The sequence below is a fragment of the Anolis sagrei genome, chromosome 8 (genome assembly GCF_037176765.1).
Source record: "Anolis sagrei isolate rAnoSag1 chromosome 8, rAnoSag1.mat, whole genome shotgun sequence".
Classification (NCBI taxonomy): domain Eukaryota; kingdom Metazoa; phylum Chordata; class Lepidosauria; order Squamata; family Dactyloidae; genus Anolis; species Anolis sagrei.
In genome coordinates this window covers 2,361,855-2,384,243 of record NC_090028.1, presented here as the reverse complement: position 1 = coordinate 2,384,243, position 22,389 = coordinate 2,361,855, and the positions used below count along the sequence as shown (strand labels likewise).

The 22,389-nt window shown below is 36.9% G+C and overlaps 1 protein-coding gene across 1 annotated transcript in view; it reads right to left on the bottom strand.

The window, feature by feature from the left end:
- Window positions 1-700: 700 nt before the first annotated feature.
- GPI (glucose-6-phosphate isomerase) overlaps window positions 701-22,389 on the bottom strand; it is a 61,940-nt gene continuing 40,251 nt past the window's right edge. Inside the window, exons 10-18 of the mRNA XM_067470953.1 lie at window positions 20,042-20,102; window positions 16,759-16,802; window positions 14,917-15,069; window positions 13,522-13,651; window positions 11,380-11,456; window positions 9,739-9,867; window positions 5,344-5,419; window positions 5,171-5,237; window positions 701-1,179 (exon numbers count right to left, since the gene is read on the bottom strand). Coding sequence (XP_067327054.1) covers window positions 1,056-1,179; window positions 5,171-5,237; window positions 5,344-5,419; window positions 9,739-9,867; window positions 11,380-11,456; window positions 13,522-13,651; window positions 14,917-15,069; window positions 16,759-16,802; window positions 20,042-20,102 — 861 coding nt within the window. The 3' untranslated portion in view covers window positions 701-1,055. The remainder of the gene's footprint in view (window positions 1,180-5,170; window positions 5,238-5,343; window positions 5,420-9,738; window positions 9,868-11,379; window positions 11,457-13,521; window positions 13,652-14,916; window positions 15,070-16,758; window positions 16,803-20,041; window positions 20,103-22,389) is intronic.

Sequence of the window (22,389 nt, the reverse complement as noted above, 5' to 3'; positions counted from 1 at the left end):
GGGTGGAAGGGAAGGATAAAGGGAAGAGAAGGAAGGAAAGAAAAGGGAGGAAAGGAAGGAGGGAATAATAGAAGGGAGGAAGATGAAAAGGGATGGAGGTAAGGAGGAAGGAAAGAAAAAGGGGAGGGAAGGATGGAAGGAGAAAGAGAGGGAAGGAGGGAGGAAAGAAAAGGGAAGGATGGGTGGAAGGAAAGGATAAAGGAAAGAAAAGGAAGGATAGGAAAAAGGGAAGGAAGGATGAAAAAGTGTAAAGGAAGACGAAAGAGAGGGAAGGAAGGACGAAAGGAAGAATAGAGAGAGAGGAGGGCCTGAGAAGAGAGCTTAAGGGGCCACATCCGGGGCCCTGGGTTTGCCCATACCCGCTATAGCAGCTGAAACTAGTGGGGTGTGTCTACATTATGGAATAGATGTGGTTTAGTGCCACTTTAATTGCCACAACTCAGCGCTATGTGATGATAGAAGTTTGGTGAGGCAAAAAAGGCAAAAGACCTGGTAGTGAAATAATAATAATAATAATTTAATAATAATAATAATGTATAACCTTCGACCATTATTATTATTATTATTATTATTACAGCATCTCCCAGACTCATTCAGCGAAGCCTTTTGAATTGCGCTTGCTTTTCTTGCAAAGGCAAAGGCATGATGCCTCCTACGATGCCACGAACACCCCAAAAATAAGACGCAACACCACAAGGCGTGATAGACGTGTTTTGTTAATTCTGTTATAATCTGGTACAAGGAAGGCTGGGTTTTTCCTCACCTGTCTCACTACGTGAGGGGCAAAAGGGTATTTCGACTGCCAGGTGTGCGTACGCTCAGGTGCGTCCTACAATCTCAGCTGCCATAAACACACAAACAACAACAACGAGGCTTTTCCGAAACGAAGCTAACCGTCGACAACCGGTGACAAAGAGAACGGGTGCAAAGTGCGACGTCTCCCCCCAAGCCGGAGGGCGGAACGGAAGCAGCAACTACAACATGGACCTCGGCTGTGGCGGTGGCGTGTGGTGTCGGGTGTTGGCGCCAACGCCGCTCCCGGTGGCGCATAGGCTTCAGGCGCGGTGCTTCTGGATGAAGCCGATGAGGCCGTTGGTGGAGGAGTCGTGGGAGGTGACGGGGGCGTCCGAGGACAGCTCCGGCTCAATCTTCTTGGCCAGCTGCTTGCCCAGCTCCACCCTGCGGGAAACACAAGCGGAGGAAAACACTGAGACACGGCCACGTCCCGCACAAGGTGGTAGTCCTCAATGAGGAGGGAGCCCTTGGTTTCAGGGCTTTGAAAACTGAGGCATTGATTAGATTCGATGGCACATTAGACTTGGTGTGTATGTGTGTCCCCAAGTTACAAACAAGATCAGCCCTGTCTGTTTGTTATTCAGTTGAATTTGGATGTAAGTCGAAACAGGGACATTTCTGAAGTGTAACCCCAGCCATACACACACACACACACACACAAATATACACACACATATACATATATATGTACACACACCATATTTACACGATTCTAATGCTCACCTTTTTTTTACTAAATTGCCTTCCCAAAATTAGGGAGGGTGCGCATTACATTTGCATAATAAGGCAAATACTTTTTTGGACTTACATACCACACACACTAGTTACACATTTCTAATGCTCACCTTTTTTTTTACTAGATTGCCTTCCCAAAATTAGGGAGGGTGTGCATTACATTTGCATAATAAGGCAAATACTTTTTGGGGTTTCAGGGTTTTTAAAATTGAGGTGCACATTAGAGAGCACATTAGAATTCAGTAAATATGGTGTGTGTGCACATATATATACATACACACACACACACCCTTATGCTATTCAAAACTACTATGTGTATGAGTATGTATACACACACACATTTATTTATATTAGTTTATGTATATATACACACATACATATATATACACACACACACACCCCTATGCTATTCAAAACTACTATAGATATGTGTATGTGTGTTTCTGTATATATACACACACATATTTATATTAGTGCATGTATATATACACACATACATATATATATATACACACATACTAAGGTGTGTGTGTGTATATATATATATACACACACACACACACACACACCCCTATGCTATTCAAAACTACTATAGATATGTGTATGTGTGTTTCTGTATATATACACACACATATTTATATTAGTGCATGTATATATACACACATACATATATATATATACACACATACTAAGGTGTGTGTGTGTATATATATATATACACACACACACACACACACACACCCCTATGCTATTCAAAACTACTATAGATATGTGTATGTGTGTTTCTGTATATATACACACACATATTTATATTAGTGCATGTATATATACACACATACATATATATATATACACACATACTAAGGTGTGTGTGTGTATATATATATACACACACACACACACACACACACACCCCTATGCTATTCAAAACTACTATAGATATGTGTATGTGTGTTTCTGTATATATACACACACATATTTATATTAGTGCATGTATATATACACACATACATATATATATATACACACATACTAAGGTGTGTGTGTGTATATATATATATATATACACACACACACACACACACCCCTATGCTATTCAAAACTACTATAGATATGTGTATGTGTGTTTCTGTATATATACACACACATATTTATATTAGTGCATGTATATATACACACATACATATATATATACACACACACACACACATACTCCTATGCTATTCAATACTACTATAGATATGTGTATGAGTTTATGTATACACACACACACATTTATTTATATACTATAGATATGTGTATGTGTGTTTATGTATATACACACACACATATTTTTATTAGTGCATGTATATATACACACATACATATATATACATACATACTAATATATAGACGGTCCCAAGTTACAAACAAGATCAAAGTTTGATTTGTATGTAAGTTGGAACACGAACCTTTTAAAAGTGTAACCCCAGCCCCCCACACACAGACACACACACACATATATATACTTCCCCATGCTGTCCAAAACTGTGTGTGTGTGTGTGTGTGTGTGTGTATGTGTGTGTGCATGCATATACAGGTGGTCCCCAAGTGGCAAACAAGATTGGTTAGTTCTTAAGTGGAATTGGTTTGTAAGTTGGAGCAGGAAAATTTCTTAACTGCCACTCCAGCCATATCAATATAATATAATATAATAAATATAATAAATATAATATAATATAATAAAATATAATAAAATCTAATAAAATATAATATAATAAAATATAATATAATAAAATATAATAAAATATAATATAATATAATATAACAACATATAACAACATATAATAAATATAATATAATAAAATATAATATAATAAAATATAATAAAATATAATATAATATAACTAATATAATATAAAATATAATATAAAATATAATATAAAATATAATATAAAATATAATTAATATAATATAATATATACACACACACATACATAGACGCACACACACATGCATACATACACTCACACACACATACACTCTTCCCTATCCTATCTGAAACTTATATAAATATAGTAATATGCATATATATTAGTTTTATATACTGGAGTTCCCCAAGTGATGAGCAAGATCGGCTCTGCAGGTTTGGTCTGACGTTGAGGGACATTTTAAAGGGTAATTCCAGGCATACATCTATGTGTGTGTGTGTGTGTGTGTGTGTGTGTGTGTGTATATATATATATATATCAAAGACAAGAGTGAAGAGAGGGGGCCAGGAACAGTTCCACCTTGTCTCCTGCACTGTACTAATAATATAATATAATATATATTGTAATGCAATACAATACAAATAATATAATTATATATTTTATACAACATGTAATATTACTAATCATATTATAGTATAATGGTATAGTGCAATGTAGTAATATAGAATACTAATATGGTGCTATGGTAATAATACAATATATTGTATTTACATATTACTTTTAAGCCGCTCTGTGTCCCCTTACCTGGGTGAGAAGGGCGGCATATAAATGTGTGTGTGTGTGTGTGTGTGTGTGTGTGTATGAGGCCGTCCCCAAGTGACTAACAGGAAAGGTTCTTTATGTTTGTTCTTAAGTTGAATGTGTTTGAAAGTCAGAAAAGGGGCATTTTCAGTGTAATTCCAACTACTTCTACTTCTTCTACTACTACTACTACTTGTTCTACTTCTTGTTCTACTACTTCTTCTACTACTTCTTGTTCTTCTACTTCTTCTTCTACTACTACTTCTACTTCTTCTACTACTACTGCTTCTTCTTCTGCTTCTTCTTCTTCTACTTCTACTTCTTCTACTTCTACTTCTTCTTCTACTTCTTCTACTTCTTCTTCTACTTCTTGTTCTACTACTTCTTCTACTACTTCTTGTTCTTCTACTTCTACTTCTTCTACTTCTTCTTCTTCTTCTACTACTACTACTTCTACTTCTTCTTCTACTTCTTCTTCTACTTCTTGTTCTACTACTTCTTCTACTACTTCTTGTTCTTCTACTTCTACTTCTTCTACTTCTTCTTCTTCTACTACTACTACTACTTCTACTTCTTCTACTTATTTATTTATTTATTACTTGCACTTATTTACCGCCACTCTCAGCCCAGGGGGCGACTCGTGGCGGTGAACAACAACATAGAAAAGACAATTTACAGTAATCAGAACAATACATAACATGCTACTACTACTTGACATATACTTATACTAAAAATCCGCTTCGTCATATCATGGGTCATAGTCAGTCTCATAGTCGTGGTCCATTCCGGTCATCATTACTTCTTCTTCTACTTCTTCTACTTCTACTTCTTCTACTTCTTCTTCTACTACTTCTGCTTCTGCTTCTTCTACTTGTTCTTCTACTTCTTCTACTACTTCTTCTTCTACTACTTCTTCTTCTTCTACTACTACTACTTCTACTTCTACTTCTTGTTCTACTTCTTGTACTTCTTTTTTTCTACTTCTACTTCTTCTTCTTATTATTATTATTATTCCCTTCTAAATCCAAGCTTAAGCTTCATGGATAGGGGTTCAGCCAGTGCGCCCGGTGGTAGTGGGAATCCTCTTGAGGGAAAGAGGGAAGGGAACACGGTCCTGGACTTACACAATAATAATAAGTGGGACTTACCCCCATTGGTCGTAGCTGTTGATGTCCCACACGACCCCTTGGACAAAGATCTTGTGTTCATACATGGCTGGAGGGAAAAGGAGGGAGAAAGAAAAGTAAGGACACGTGGGTGCCTCTCCTCAGGAGAGAACACGCTAACAAGTAAGAAAGGCAAGAAGTGAAAGCGCATTTACCAATTAAGGCTCCCAGCATGAAGGGATTCAGCTTCGTAAACACAATGGAGTTGGTGGGGCGGTTGCCTTCAAAGACCTTTGGGCAAGGAGGGGGAAGAGAAGGAAATAGATTATTACACCCCCATCTGTCCAAACACAAAACATCCCCTCCTTACCAAATTTCCCAGCGTAAGAAAACACCATGGCGGGGTAGGATGGGATGGATGGCCTTTGAGGGTCTCTTCCAACTCTAGGATTCTATTATTATTATTATTATTATTATTATTATTATTATTATTATTATTATGTTGATGAATCAAAGGCTGGATGGCCTTTGGGGGTCTCTTCCAACTCTAGGATTCTATTATTATTATTATTATTATTATTATTATTATTATTATGTTGATGAATCAAAGGCTGGATGGCCTTTGGGGGTCTCTTCCAACTCTAGGATTCTATTATTATTATTATTATTATTATTATTATTATTATTATTATGTTGATGAATCAAAGGCTGGATGGCCTTTGAGGGTCTCTTCCAACTCTAGGATTCTATTATTATTATTATTATTATTATTATTATTATTATGATGTTGATGAATCAAAGGCTGGATGGCCTTTGGGGGTCTCTTCCAACTCTAGGATTCTATTATTATTATTATTATTATTATTATTATTATTATGTTGATGAATCAAAGGCTGGATGGCCTTTGAGGGTCTCTTCCAACTCTAGGATTCTATTATTATTATTATTATTATTATTATTATTATTATTATGATGTTGATGAATCAAAGGCTGGATGGCCTTTGGGGGTCTCTTCCAACTCTAGGATTCTATTATTATTATTATTATTATTATTATTATTATTATTATTATGTTGATGAATCAAAGGCTGGATGGCCTTTGGGGGTCTCTTCCAACTCTAGGATTCTATTATTATTATTATTATTATTATTATTATTATTATTATGTTGATGAATCAAAGGCTGGATGGCCTTTGGGGGTCTCTTCCAACTCTAGGATTCTATTATTATTATTATTATTATTATTATTATTATTATTATGTTGATGAATCAAAGGCTGGATGGCCTTTGGGGGTCTCTTCCAACTCTAGGATTCTATTATTATTATTATTATTATTATTATTATTATTATGTTGATGAATCAAAGGCTGGATGGCCTTTGAGGGTCTCTTCCAACTCTAGGATTCTATTATTATTATTATTATTATTATTATTATTATTATTATTATGTTGATGAATCAAAGGCTGGATGGCCTTTGGGGGTCTCTTCCAACTCTAGGATTCTATTATTATTATTATTATTATTATTATTATTATTATGTTGATGAATCAAAGGCTGGATGGCCTTTGGGGGTCTCTTCCAACTCTAGGATTCTATTATTATTATTATTATTATTATTATTATTATTATGATGTTGATGAATCAAAGGCTGGATGGCCTTTGGGGGTCTCTTCCAACTCTAGGATTCTATTATTATTATTATTATTATTATTATTATTATTATTATTATGATGTTGATGAATCAAAGGCTGGATGGCCTTTGGGGGTCTCTTCCAACTCTAGGATTCTATTATTATTATTATTATTATTATTATTATTATTATTATTATTATGTTGATGAATCAAAGGCTGGATGGCCTTTGAGGGTCTCTTCCAACTCTAGGATTCTATTATTATTATTATTATTATTATTATTATTATTATGATGTTGATGAATCAAAGGCTGGATGGCCTTTGGGGGTCTCTTCCAACTCTAGGATTCTATTATTATTATTATTATTATTATTATTATTATTATTATTATTATGTTGATGAATCAAAGGCTGGATGGCCTTTGGGGGTCTCTTCCAACTCTAGGATTCTATTATTATTATTATTATTATTATTATTATTATGTTGATGAATCAAAGGCTGGATGGCCTTTGGGGGTCTCTTCCAACTCTAGGATTCTATTATTATTATTATTATTATTATTATTATTATTATTATGTTGATGAATCAAAGGCTGGATGGCCTTTGGGGGTCTCTTCCAACTCTAGGATTCTATTATTATTATTATTATTATTATTATTATTATGTTGATGAATCAAAGGCTGGATGGCCTTTGAGGGTCTCTTCCAACTCTAGGATTCTATTATTATTATTATTATTATTATTATTATTATTATTATTATGTTGATGAATCAAAGGCTGGATGGCCTTTGGGGGTCTCTTCCAACTCTAGGATTCTATTATTATTATTAAGCAGAGACTGGATGGTCCTCTGTCAGGGGGAGTCAGATGGTGTCTTCCACTTTCAAACAGGAAATAACACTTTCAAACCAGGAACAGATATTTTTTCAAATTTTGTTGCATAATGCAATAATAAGCATTATTCCCAAATCAAGAAGTGCAGAATAATGAGTAATTTGCACTGTCCTCTATTGTTGCAAATTTCCAAAGGAAGACATAAAAATAATAATATTACTCTCAAAGGAAGAAAAGCAAATAATAATAATAATAATAATAATAATTTGAACTGTATCCTCTACTGCTGCAATTTTCCAAAAGAGGAAATGCAAATAATAATAATAATAATAATAGTAATAATAGGAAATGTTCGACTTGTGGTTTTTTGATACAAAATCCAGCATATAGATCTTGTTTGCTGTGACATACTGTGTATAATAATAATAATAATAGTAGTAGTAATTTGGACTGTGTCCTCTAGTGCTGCAAGTTTCCAAAGGAAGAAATGCAAATAATAATAATAATAATAATAATAATAATAATAATATCTGCACTGTGTCCTTTAGTGTTGCAAATTTCCAAAGGAAGAAATGTGAATAATAATAATTATTATTATTTGCATTTCTTCCTTTGGGAATAACAACAATAATAATAATAATAATAATAATAATAATAATAATAATAATATATTATTATTATTATTATTATTATTATTATTATTATTACTATTACTATTATTATTATTACTCCCAAAGGAAGAAATGCAAATAATAATAAAATAATAAAATATAATACTTATTATTTGCACTGTGTCCTTTAGTGTTGCAAATTTCCAAAGGAAGAAATGTGAATAATAATAATAATAATATATTATTATTATTATTACTCCCAAAGGAAGAAATCCAAATAATAAATTATTATTATTATTATTATTACTGACACAAAAGCACAGTATGTCACAGCAAACGAGATCTATATGCTGGATTCTGTATCAAAAAATCACAAGTCGAACACTTCCACTGTTGCAAATTTCCAAAGGAAGAAATGCAAATAATAATAATAATAATAATAATAATAATAATAATAATAATAATAATAATAATTTGCACTGTATCTTCCACTGTTGCAAATTTCCAAAGGAAGAAATGCAAATAATAATAATAATAATAATAATAATAATAATAATAATAATAATTTGCACTGTATCTTCCACTGTTGCAGATTTCCAAAGGAAGAAATGCAAATAATAATAATAATAATAATAATAATAATAATAATAATTTGCACTGTATCTTCCACTGTTGCAGATTTCCAAAGGAAGAAATGCAAATAATAATAATAATAATAATAATAATAATAATTTGCACTGTATCTTTCACTGTTGCAAATTTCCAAAGGAAGAAATGCAAATAATAATAATAATAATAATAATAATAATAATAATAATTTGCACTGTATCTTCCACTGTTGCAGATTTCCAAAGGAAGAAATGCAAATAATAATAATAATAATAATAATAATAATTTGCACTGTATCTTTCACTGTTGCAAATTTCCAAAGGAAGAAATGCAAATAATAATAATAATAATAATAATAATAATAATTTGCACTGTATCTTCCACTGTTGCAGATTTCCAAAGGAAGAAATGCAAATAATAATAATAATAATAATTTGCACTGTATCTTCCACTGTTGCAGATTTCCAAAGGAAGAAATGCAAATAATAATAATAATAATAATTTGCACTGTATCTTCCACTGTTGCAGATTTCCAAAGGAAGAAATGCAAATAAAATAATAATAATAATAATAATAATAATAATAATTTGCACTGTAGCTTCCACTGTTGCAAATTTCCAAAGGAAGAAATGCAAATATAATAATAATAATAATAATAATAATAATAATAATAATAATTTGCACGGTATCTTCCACTGTTCTTACGAGTTGGAAATGCCTTGAAAGCATTCAGCCATGGCTGCCTGGTGCAAAACATTATTATGATCCTGTAGAGAGCGCTAAGAGTCCATAGGGAGCTTTGCTCTGCCTTTGGGTGTATTTGACTGAGAAGAGGGCAAGCAACGGAGCAACAGGCGCATGGCAGGCCTTTGCACCACAGCGCCTGTCTGAATTGGTGGTGGCAATGCGTTGAGTCCCGTGTACCTTGTGGGGAAGGAGCTTCTCCAGAGCGTCTCCGCTCATCCCGGCAGCCTGGAGCTCCTGGCGGGCTTCATCGGTCGTCTTCCCCTTCATCAAGGCCTCGGTCTGGGCCAGGAAGTTGGCCAGAAGGATCTGCGGAAGGAGAGAGGCCCCGTCACACCAGGCGCACCCAAATACCTGGGAGTCACTTTGGACCGTGCTCTGACCTACAAGAAGCACTGCCTGAACATCAAGCAAAAAGTGGGCGCTAGAAACAATATCATATGAAAGCTGACTGGCACAACCTGGGGATCACAACCAGACACAGTGAAGACATCTGCCCTTGCGCTGTGCTACTCTGCTGCTGAGTACGCATGCCCAGTGTGGAACACATCTCACCACGCTAAAAGAGTGGATGTGGCTCTTAATGAGACATGCCGCATTATTACGGGGTGTCTGCGCCCCACACCACTGGAGAAACTACACTGCTTAGCCGGTCTTGCACCACCTGACATCCGCCGGGAAGTAGCAGCCAATAGTGAAAGGACCAAGGCAGAGACATCATTTTGTATTTGTCTGTTTGTTTGCTTTGTTCTGTTAGAAATGTAATATAATGTAATATAATTTTTGTATTGTCAAAGGCTCTTGCAGCCGACATCACCCAATCCCTTTTACTCTTCACTTCCCCTCCCTCTCCCAGCCTCTCCCTCCCTCACTTGTTTTGATGTATATATATATAAAACTCAATAAAAACTATTAAAAAAAAAGAAACAATATCATACAAAAGCTGACTGGCACAACCTGGGGATCACAACCAGACACAGTGAAGACATCTGCCCTTGCGCTATGCTACTCTGCTGCTGAGTACGCATGCCCAGTGTGGAACACATCTCACCTCACTCAAACAATGGATGTGGCTCTTAATGAGACATCCCACATTATCACAGGGTGTCTGCGCCCTACACCACTGGAGAAATTACACTGCTTAGCCGGTATTGCACCACCTGACATCCGCCGGGAAGTAGCAGCCAATAGTGAAAGGACCAAGGCGGAGACATCTCCAGCTCATCCCCTGTTTGGGTATCAGCCAGCACGTCAATGACTTAAATCAAGAAATAGTTTTCTAAGATCTACAGAGACACTCGCTGGAACACCCCAGCAAGCAAGAGTCCAAAAGTGGCAGGCTCAAACCCAGAACCTCAATCAATGGCTGATACCAAATGAGACACTCCCCCCTGGGCACACAGAAAACTGGGCGACTTGGGAGGCACTGAACAGACTGCCCTCTGGCCCCACGAGATGCAGAGCCAACCTCAAGAAATGGGGCCACAAAGTGGAGTCCACGACATGCGAGTGCGGAGAAGAGCAAACCACTGACCACCTGCTGCAATGCACCCTGAGCCCTGCCACATGCACAAGGGAGGACCTCCTTGCAGCAACACCAGAAGCACTCCAAGGGGCCAGATACTGGTCAAAGGACATTTAACCAACTACCAAACTCACAAGTTTTGTATTTGTCTGTTTGTTTGCTTTGTTCTGTTAGAAATGTAATATAATGGACTGGTTGCCCTGACACGATAAATAAATAACCAGGTGGGAGCGCAACTGAGTTACACCTCAAGTTGAAACAGGTAGAAGCAACGCCAGAGAGCTACCCTCGCTTACTTTGTGGTGCAGGCCGTTCCGGATGGGGTTCTGCGTCTGGACCGGGATGAGGAAGTCGCAAGGAATCATACGGGTTCCTACAAGAAGAGGGTGCGGAGTGAGAAGTCGGGACCAGGCATCATCACCACCATCATTGTTGTTATTATTATTTTTAACCTGGGTTCAAATCAGTGCTCAGCACAAATCAAACGGAGAGGTGGATTAATAATAATAATTATTATTATAGAAACTCGGGGATTTAACCTGAGTTTCTATAATAATAATAATTATTATTATTATTATTATTATTATGGAAACTCAGGTTAAATTCCTTCTAAGCTTAAGAAAAAGGAGATGTGGATATTATTATTATTATTATTATTATTATTATTATTAACCAGGGTTCAAATCCCTGCTCAGCACAAGTCAAAAGGAGAGGTGGACTAATAATAATAATAATAATAATAACAACAACAACAATTATTATTATAGAAATTCAGGTTAAATCCCCTCTCAGCTCAAGACAAAAGGAGATGCAATTATTATTATTATTATTATTATTATTATTATTAACAACAACAACTTGGGTTCAAATCCCTGCTCAGCACAGGTCAAAAGGCGATGTGGATTAATAATAATAATTACAGCCATTATTATTATTATTATTATTATTATTATTATTGAAACTCAGGCTGAATCCCTTTCTCAGCTCAAGACAAAAGGAGACGTGGATATTATTATTATAATTATTATTATTAACCTGGGTTCAAATCCCTGCTCAGCACAAGTCAAAAGGAGAGGTGGATTAATAATAATAATTACCATCACATTTTTATTATTATTATTATTATTATTATTATAGAAACTCAGGTTGAATCCCTTCTCTGCTCAAGACAAAAGGAGATGTGGATATTATTATTATAATTATTATTAACCTGGGTTCAAATCCCTGCTCAGCACAAGTCAAAAGGAGAGGTGGATTAATAATTATAATAATAATGGCAATTACAACAACAACAATAATAGAAACTCAGGTTGAATCCCTTCTCAGCTCAAGACAAAAGGAGATGTGGAATAATAATAATAATAATAACAATAACAATAGAAACCTAGGTTCAAATATTTTCTGATCTCAAGCCAAAACAAGAGGTGGAATAATAATAATAATAATAATAATAATAATAATAATAATGGCAATTATTCTAATTATTATAGAAACTCAGGTTGAATCCCTTCTCAGCTCAAGACAAAAGGAGATGTGGAATAATAATAATAATAATAATAATAGTAATAATAATAATAATAATAATAATAATAATAATAATAATAGAAACCTAGGTTCCAATCCCTGTTCAGCTCAAGACAAAAATAATTGCGGACAGATGATGATGATGTTAATAATAATAATAACAATAATAACAACAATAACTAGAAGCCTAGGTTCGAATCCCTTCTCATCTCAAGCCAAAAGGAGAGATGGATAAATGATGATAATGATAAAATAATAATGAGAATTGACGAGAAGCAACTGGAAAAGCATATATGATACGAGGACTGAGAATTCTCTGGCACAAGCCAATCAAGTTGGTCCCCGTGGTGATTGGCACACCGGGTGCAGTGCCTAAAGACCTTGGCCTGCACTTAAGAACAATCGGCACTGACAATTGGTGCTTGGGAAGTATCCGACGTGTGATCCAATACAACAGCCGGCAGAGTGATCTTGTTTGTTGTGGACTCATCTTCTTGTGTTTTAAACAACAACAACAATAACCTAGGTTCCAATTCCTATTCAGCTCAAGCCAAAAGGAGACAGATAATTAATAATAATAATAATAATAGAAATCTGGGTTCAAATCCCTGCCCAGCTCAAGCCAAAAGGAGAGGTGGATAATAATAATAATAATAATAATAATTATTATTATTATTATTATTATTATTATTATTATTATTATTATTATATGTGGAGTGAATGCTGAGTAAATGTGCATGTTTCCCCTTTGTCTGTGTAGCCAATATAGTTATTATAGAACTCAGTAGTGGAGGCTGTGTGCCTGCTTCTTTCTCTGGGAGGGCCTCTTGCAATCCGTCCCACTGAAAACAGATCCAAGAACATGTGTAAGGTTCACAAAGGATTCACGTCACGGTAGCCTTCTGGGCCTTCACCTTGGTGGATCAGCTGGTAGAAGGCGTGCTGGCCGTTGGTTCCGGGTTCGCCCCACACGATGGGCCCGGTGTTGTAGTTCACCCGGGCGCCCTTCTTGGTGATGTACTTCCCGTTGGATTCCATGTCTCCCTGAGCGTCAGCGGAAGAGAGAAAAATAATAATTATTATTATTTGCACTGTGTTTCTCTACTTTTGCAAGTATCTAAAAGAGGAAATGCTAAACCCAATGCTAATAATAATAATTATTATTATTATTTGCAATTATTATTATTATTTGCACTGTTTGCAAGTATCTAAAAAAAGAAATGCTAATGCCAATGCTAATAATAATAACAACAACAATAATAAGCATTATTATTCCTAAAGGAAGGCATGTGAATAATAATAATAATAATAATAATTGTTATTATTATTATTTGCACTGTGTTCTCTACTTTTGCAAGTATCTAAAAGAAGAAATGCTAAACCTAATGCTAATAATAATAATTATTATTTGCAATTATTATTATTATTATTTGCACTGTGTTCTCTACTTTTGCAAGTATCTAAAAGAAGAAATGCTAAACCTAATGCTAATGCCAATGCTAATAATAATAATAACAACAACAATAAGAAGCATTATTATTCCTAAAGGAAGACATGTGAATTATTATTATTATTATTATTTGCACTGTGTTCTCTACTTTTGCAAGTATCTAAAAGAGGAAATGCTAAACCTAATGCTAATGCCAATGCTAATAATAATAATAACAACAACAATAAGAAGCATTATTATTCCTAAAGGAAGACATGTGAATAATAATAATAATAATAATAATAATAATAATAATAATAATAATTTGCACTGTGTTTCTCTACTTTTGCAAGTATCTAAAAGAGGAAATGCTAAACCTAATTATTTGTAATTATTATTATTATTATTATTTGCACTGTGTTCTCTACTTTTGCATGTATCTAAAAGAAGAAATGCTAATGATGATAATAATAATTATTATTATTATTATTATTATTTGCACTGTGTTCTCTACTTTTGCAAGTATCTAAAAGAAGAAATGCTAATGCTAATGCCAATGCTAATAATAATAACAACAACAACAACAACAACAATAAGAAGAAGAAGCATCATTATTCCTAAAGGAAGACATGTGAATAATAATAATAATAATAATAATAATTATTATTATTATTATTTGGACTGTGTTCTCTACTTTTGCAAGTATCTAAAAGAAGAAATGCTAATGCTAATGCTAATAATAATAATCATCATCATCATCATTATTGGAGAGTGAGAGGTCCCTGTTCAAGTGGCCCTTAGTCAAAAAAAGGGTTGGGAACCACTTCCCTAAAGCAAGAGAAGGTGATGCAAGGCGCCCGGCCCGATGTCGACAACGTACCTGCTGGAAGTAAGCTGCAAAGCGGTGCATGTATTGGTCGTAGGGCAGGAGCGCATGGGTCTCGGTCCCATAGCAGTTGATGTACCAGACGCCCAGCATGGCCAGCACCACAGGGACGTTCTTCTCCAGCGGAGTCTTGCGGAAGTGGTTGTCCTTTGAGGCAAAAAAGGGGGGGAAACTTTGAAAATTATTCTGTTCCTGGTTTGAAAGTATTATTATTATTATTATTATTATTATTATTCCACCTCTCTCCTTTGTCTTGAGCTGAGCAGGGATTCAAACCTGAGTTTATATAACAACAACAACAACTTGTGCAAAGACTCTGGCACAAGCCAGTAAAGGGTGGTCCCAGTGGGGATCAGCACACTGGGTGCAGCGCCTCAAGACCTTGGCCTGAACTTAAACACAATCAGTGCTGACAAGATTACCATCTGCCAGCTGCAAAAGGCCACCTGACTGGGATCTGCACGCATCATTCGCCGATACATCACACAGTCCTAGACACTTGGGAGGTGTCCAACATGTGATCCAATACATCATCCAGCAGAGTGGACTCATCTTGTTGTGTTTCAAATAATAATAATAATAATAATAATAGGAAGTAGTAGTAGTAGTAGTACTGCAAAGACTCTGGCACAAGCCAGTCAAGGTGGTCCCAGTCGTGATGGGCACACTGGGTGCAGTGCCTCAAGACCTTGGCCTGCACTTAAACACAATAGGTGCTGACAAAATTACTATCTGCCAGCTGCAGAAGGCCACCTTACTGGGATCTGCATGCATCGTTTGCCAATACATCACACAGTCCTACTTGTGGTGTTTCAAGTATTTATTATTATTATTATTATTATTATTATTATTATTATTATTATTGTAGGAAAATACATCACACAGCCCTAGGCACTTGGGAAGGGTCCGACGTGTGATCCAATACAACAGCCAGCAGAGTGTGCTGTGTACTCATCTTGTTGTGTTTCTAATAATAATAATAATAATAATAATAATAATAATAATAATAATAATTTGAAAATACATCACACAGTCCTAGACACTTGGGAAGTGTCCAATGTGTGATCCAATACAACAGCCAGCAGAGTGTGCTGTATACTCATCTTATTGTGTTTCTAATAATAATAATAATAATAATAATAATTCAAAAATACATCACACAGTCCTAGACACTTGGGAAGGGTCTGACGTGTGATCCAATACAACAGCCAGCAGAGTGTGCTGTGTACTCATCTTGTTGTGTTTCAAATATTAATAATAATAATAATAATAATAATAATAATAGCAGCAACAGCCAGCAGAGTGACCTTGTTTGCTGTGGACTCATTTTGTTGTGTTTCAAATAATAATAATAATAATAATAATAACTATTATTATTATTATTATTATTATGTTCGACTTGGGAAGTGTTCAACTTGTGATTTTGTGATACGAAATTCAGCATATATATCCCATTTGCTGTGACATACTGTGTTTTTGTGTCAGAATAATAATAATAATAATAATAATAATAATGGGGAGTTTGGGGGACTGACTCCACATGATGGAAGTTGTAGTTCACCCTGCATCAAATCAGAGGATTGTGGCCCCAGTGACAAGGCACATGGGTCACACTTGGCACACAGAACCCTCTTGCACCAACAAAAAATACTCGAGGTCTTTTGGGGAGAGTTGACCTTGATTGATAGCAGTTGTGGTTCACCCACATCCAGAGAGCACTGTGAACCCAAACAACGATGGATCCGGATCAAATTTGGACATGAGTTGAAGCCCCACCTGACCAGCATCCCCGAGAAGGACATTCTGCAAGAAGGGTCAACATATCCAGGGACTCACCATCCAGTGGGCTCCAGCAAGCAATTTCTCAAAGTTGTCAAAACCTGTAAGAGAAAATGCTGAGAATGAGAAATCCACCTCCAGAACATGCGCCAAATACCTATTTCCTTTTTCGATACGCTTTTATGTTTTCTTGGTTCTGTCGCCAAGGCAGGCAAGCAAGCCCAGCGTTCGGTCCAGGGGCCAATTCAAGTAGGCTTGGTTGATCCAACAAAATGGTTCAATACTCGTTTCGGGTGGTTCGATTCGGAATTGAATTCCAAATTTTCAGGAAAAAAATTCAGAACTTTTAGAACTTTCCCAAATTTCCAATTCACGGACGTGATTGCGCAATACGCAATGTACAAGACCGGAATTGAATTCCAAATTTTCAGGAAAAAAAATTCAGAACTTTTAGAACTTTTTGAAATTTCCAATTCGTGGACGCGATTGCGCAATACGCAATGTGCAAGACCGGAATTGAATTCCAAATTTTCAGGGGGAAAAATTCAGAACTTTTAGAACTTTCCCAAATTTCCAATTCGCAGACAGAAAAAATCAGAACTTTTAGAACTTTTTGAAATTTCCGATTTGCGGACGCGATTGCGCAATACACAATGCGCAGGACTCAAAAGTATGGGATTTGTAGTGTCTCCTCAGTGGCAACACAAAGCAACTAAGGACACAATCAGCACACAGAGGCCTTTTTGGCTTTTGGAAGTTGATTTCACAACTTTAGGAAGGATAATATTTTGACTGTTTGGCAACGCAAGGCAAATTAAGGAAACAAACGGCACCCACGTGTCGCCCACCCGTCCCAAACCACAACAGCAACAACACACAAGCGGCTGCAAGGCAGGCAACCAGGCAGGAAGGCAAAGAGTCCCTCTCAGCCCTTCTCCATTTGCCCTACCCGGCTCTTCTTCCAACTGCTCTTCTTCCAACCTCCCTTTCCCTTTGCCTTCTCCCTTCCCGGGCTCACAATGAGCCTCTGAGCCATGTGCTGCCCTATACATAACGCAATGGCTGCCGTGCCAATTCTCCGCTTGCCCTGCCCGGCTCTTCTTCCAACCGCTCTTCTTCCAACCTCCCTTTCCCTTTCCCTTCTCTCTTTCCGGGCTCACAATGAGCCTCTGAGCCATGTGCTGCCCTATACATAGCGCAATGGCTGCCGTGCCAATTCTCCGCCTTCTCTACCAGCTCTTCTTCCAACCGTTCTTCTTCCAACCTCCCTTTCTCTTTCCCTTTCCCTTCTCCCTTCCCTTCCCAGGCTCACAATGAGCCACTGAGCCATGTGCTGCCCTGTACATAGCGCAATGGCTGCCGTGCCGAAACCCCGTCCCTCCACGAAACTTCTCCCCGCATTGGCTGGGAGGCAAGCAACATGCAAGCTGCTTGCCTACAAACGCTGACTCGCTTCCGACTCACTTCATGAGTCGTAAGAAAAACGGTGAGAGAAGATTTGGAAGGGCAAAGGGACTTCCGGTTTTCTTAAAAAGTTCAATATAGTTTCAAAATGGTAATTTTTCCGACTTTATTCCAAATTACGAATATTCCGACGCTACCTAACCAAGCCTAGCCAATTGAAGTGCCACCGGAACAGCTGCAAAGGGCTTTAGGCAATGGGATTGTGGTACAGCTGGCTGAGTGTCAGCTGCATTAAGATCACTCTGACCGGTTTGGAGTGGGTTTCCAACCAATTATGTAGCCTGTTGTCGACCTTTGCAACCCGAAAGACAGTTGCATCTGTCAAGTAGGAAAATTAGGTACCACCATAAAGTGTGGGGAGGCTAAATTAACTAATTTATGAGGTCATAAAAAAAAAAGACTCCAGCAAGCACTCCAGCAAAAAGCATACGGGGAATGCGGAAGTGCTTCATCAGTGTCGCAGATGGACGATGAAAGCGACAGCTCCCCTGGCGGCCAGAAAAAGTTAAATAGCCTCTGTGTATGTCTGTCTATGTTTGTATGTCAAAATTGTCATTGAATGTTTGTCATATATGTGTACACTGTAATCCGCCCTGAGTCCCATGCAGGGTGAAAAGGGCGGAATATAAATGCTGTAAATAAATAAATAAATAAAATTAGCACAGCGGGTTAAACCGCCAGCTGCAGAAAATCTTGCCAATCAAAAGGTCGACAGTTCAAGCCCAAGTTGGGGTGAGCTCCCAACTGTCAGCCCAGCTTTTGCCCACCTAGCAGTTCAAAAACAGCAATGTGAGTAGATAAATAGGTACCACTTTGGCAGGGAGGTAATAAAAGGAACGCATGCAGACATGCCGGCAATTTGATCGGAAGAGCGTCTAAAGACAACAAAGCTCTTCAGCATGGAAGATGGAGCAACAGCACCCCCTGTGGCCAGAGTCGAGCACAGCCTCCAGAAGCCAGAGATGGAAAAAGATGGGAAGCCTTTACTTCTGTTTATGTACTGTCCGTCTTTGTTAATTGTATAACAGCATTGAATATTTGCCGTATATGTGTACTGTAATCTGCCCTGAGTCCCCTCGGGAGATGAGGTGGAATATAAATAATATATTTATTTATGTATATATTTATATATTATATTATATTATATTTATATTATATTATATAATATATTTATATAATATATAATATGTATTTATATTTATTTATTATATTATTATAGTTCACCCTTCTCACCTTGCAGGGGACTCAGGTTGGATTACAATGCACATATACATGGCAAACATTCAATACTATTTAGACATACAACGTCTATAGACCGACACACAGAGGCTATTTAACATTCCAGCTTTTTCCAGCTTCATAAGGGTATGCTCGATTCCGGCCACAGGGGGAGCTGTTGCTTCACCGTCCACTTGTGACACTGAGTCCTTGATGGGGTACTTCCTCATTCTTCTGCATGCTGCTGGAACGTTTTATGGCGTCGTAAATTAGTTAAATTAGCAACCTAAAATTCCTATTTATTTAAAATATTAATATTCTGCCCTTCTCACCCTAAAGGGGACTCAGGGCAGAGCACGGCATATACACGGCAAACATTCAATGCCGGGACACGAATTCATATACGCATACATAAACATTAAAAACACTTATCTCAATATTAAAATACACCATTTAAAACCATCCGAGTCGTCAGCATCAGGTACAACTGTCTTTCGGACTGCATAGGTCAACAGTAAGCTAGACTATTAATGGCTGGGAGCTCACTCCAACCCGGGCTGGCTTCGAACTCATGACCTCTCAGTCAGTGGTGATTTAATGCAGCTGGATACTAACTAGCTGCGCCACAGCCCTGTCTTAAAGGCTTCTGGGTACCTACCGATGTGCAGGGCGATGGAGAGGCCAATGGCTGACCACAGGGAATAACGGCCCCCGACCCACTGCAAAAAAGGGGAACAGGGAGTTGGGAAGAAGGGGAAAATGGAAAAACATGATATAGGTGGGTGCAATTAAACATTATAAAAACAACACAGAGTACAGGGAGACAGTAGCGGTGTAAGACTGTAGGATCTATATAGCAATATTAAATGACCACTCACAAGCCGGTTTTGCTTTGAAATGGCTATATTGCTTGCATCTTTGCAGCAAAGAAAGACACTACTGACTTTTTCCCACCACCACTTCCTTTTATACACCTTTCCTGCCCATCTCCCCTTCTTCTCAGTGTCCTTATTAGAGCTTGTTGCTTCACAAGTTCCAATACAAGGTTTCCAGCGCCTTCTGCTGGCTTCAAAATATCACAGAGAGAGAATTGTATAACTCCCAGTGCTGTAAGAAAGCTCAAAATCTCCCTAAGGATCCTTCTCACCCTGGATATTCCTTTTGTTTAAACCTGCCACTTTTGGACTCTTGCTTGCTGAGGTGTTCCTGCGAGTGTATCTCAGCCTTCTCTACCCAACTGGATGCCCATGTGATAAAGTTCCAGGAGTGTTAGACTTTAAAACTATATTAATATATATTAATATTTAAAACTATATTAATATTAAGACCAGAAATTCTCAACATTAAAAGCAGAAAGTCCATAAATATGGACTATACGGTTTCATATGTGACACTTATAAAATCTGTGGGTGGATAAAGGTTTCCCTTTGATGTTAAGTCTAATCAAGTTCAACTCTTTGGGGGTTGGCGCTCATCTCCATTTCCTTTTTTTTAACCTGCCACTTTTGGACTCTAGCTTGCTGAGGTGTTTCTGCGAGTGTATCTCAGGCTTCTCTACCAAACTGGATGCCCATGTGATGAAGTTCCAGGAGTGTAAAACTTTTAAAACAATATATATTGGGAATTTCAGGTCTTAATATTAATGCGCGTATATATATATATATATATATATATATATATATATATATATGCATTAATATTAAGATCTGAAATTTTCAGGAAGTCCAAAATTATGGACTACACGGCTTCATATGTGACACTTATAAAATCTGTGAGTGGATAAAGGTTTCCCTTTGATGTTAAGTCTAGTCAAGTTCAACTCTTTTGGGGTTGGCGCTCATCTCCATTTCCTTTTTTTTTTAACCTGCCACTTTTGGACTCTTGCTTGCTGATGTGTTCCTGCGAGTGTATCTCAGGCCTCTCTACCAAACTGGATGCCCATGTGATGAAGTTCCAGGAGTGTAAAACTTTAAAACAATGTATATTGAGAATTTCAGGTCTTAATATTAACGCACACATATATGCATTAATATTAAGACCTGAAATTTTCAGGAAGTCCATAATTATGGACTACACGGCTTCATATGTGACACTTATAAAATTTGTGGGTGGGTAAAGGTTTCTCTTTGATGTTAAGTCTAGTCAAGTTCAACTCTTTGGGGGTTGGCGCTCATCTCCATTTCCTTTTTTTTTAACCTGCCACTTTTGGACTCTTACTTGCTGAAGTGTTCCTGCGAGTGTATCTCAGGCTTCTCTACCAAACTGGATGCCCATGTGATGAAGTTCCAGGAGTGTTAGACTTTAAAACTATATTAATATATATTAATATTAAGACCAGAAATTCTCAACATTAAAAGCAAAAAGTCCATAAATATGGACTACACAGCTTCATATGTGACACAAAATCTGTGGGTGGGTAAAGGTTTCCCTTTGATGTTAAGTCTAGTCAAGTTCAACTCTTTGGGGTTTGGCGTAGGACTGGGTAACCACGGAAAAATTTGTTTCTAAACTCGATTCGTTTTTAAGGGGTCCATCACGTTTCGTTTCTTTAAAGAATTCCGAAATTTTCCTTTTAAAAATTTCGAAATAAACGAAATTTCGTAAATTTCGAATCGATTCGTTAATGGCGGACGCGATTGCGCAATATGCTAAAAAAACCCTCCGAATATGCTCAAAATATGCTGAAAAACCCTCCAAATGGGACAGGGGGAACTTCTGAAGCTTCCCTCTCCCTCTGTTGTTGACTGTTGGTGTGATAAAACAAACAACAACTATAAATCTTGCAGCAGGCATGCGAAAATAATTTCGAAACAATTTCAAAACAATTTCAAAACAATTACGAAATAAATTGAAAAAATTGTCCGAATCTATTTAACTCCTCACACTATTCCAAAATGGCTCAATATCGGATCGTAAGCTAATTTAAATACGAATTAATAACGAATTACGAAATTAACGAACGAAACCGCCCAGCCCTAGTTTGGCGCTCATCTCAATTTCCTTTTT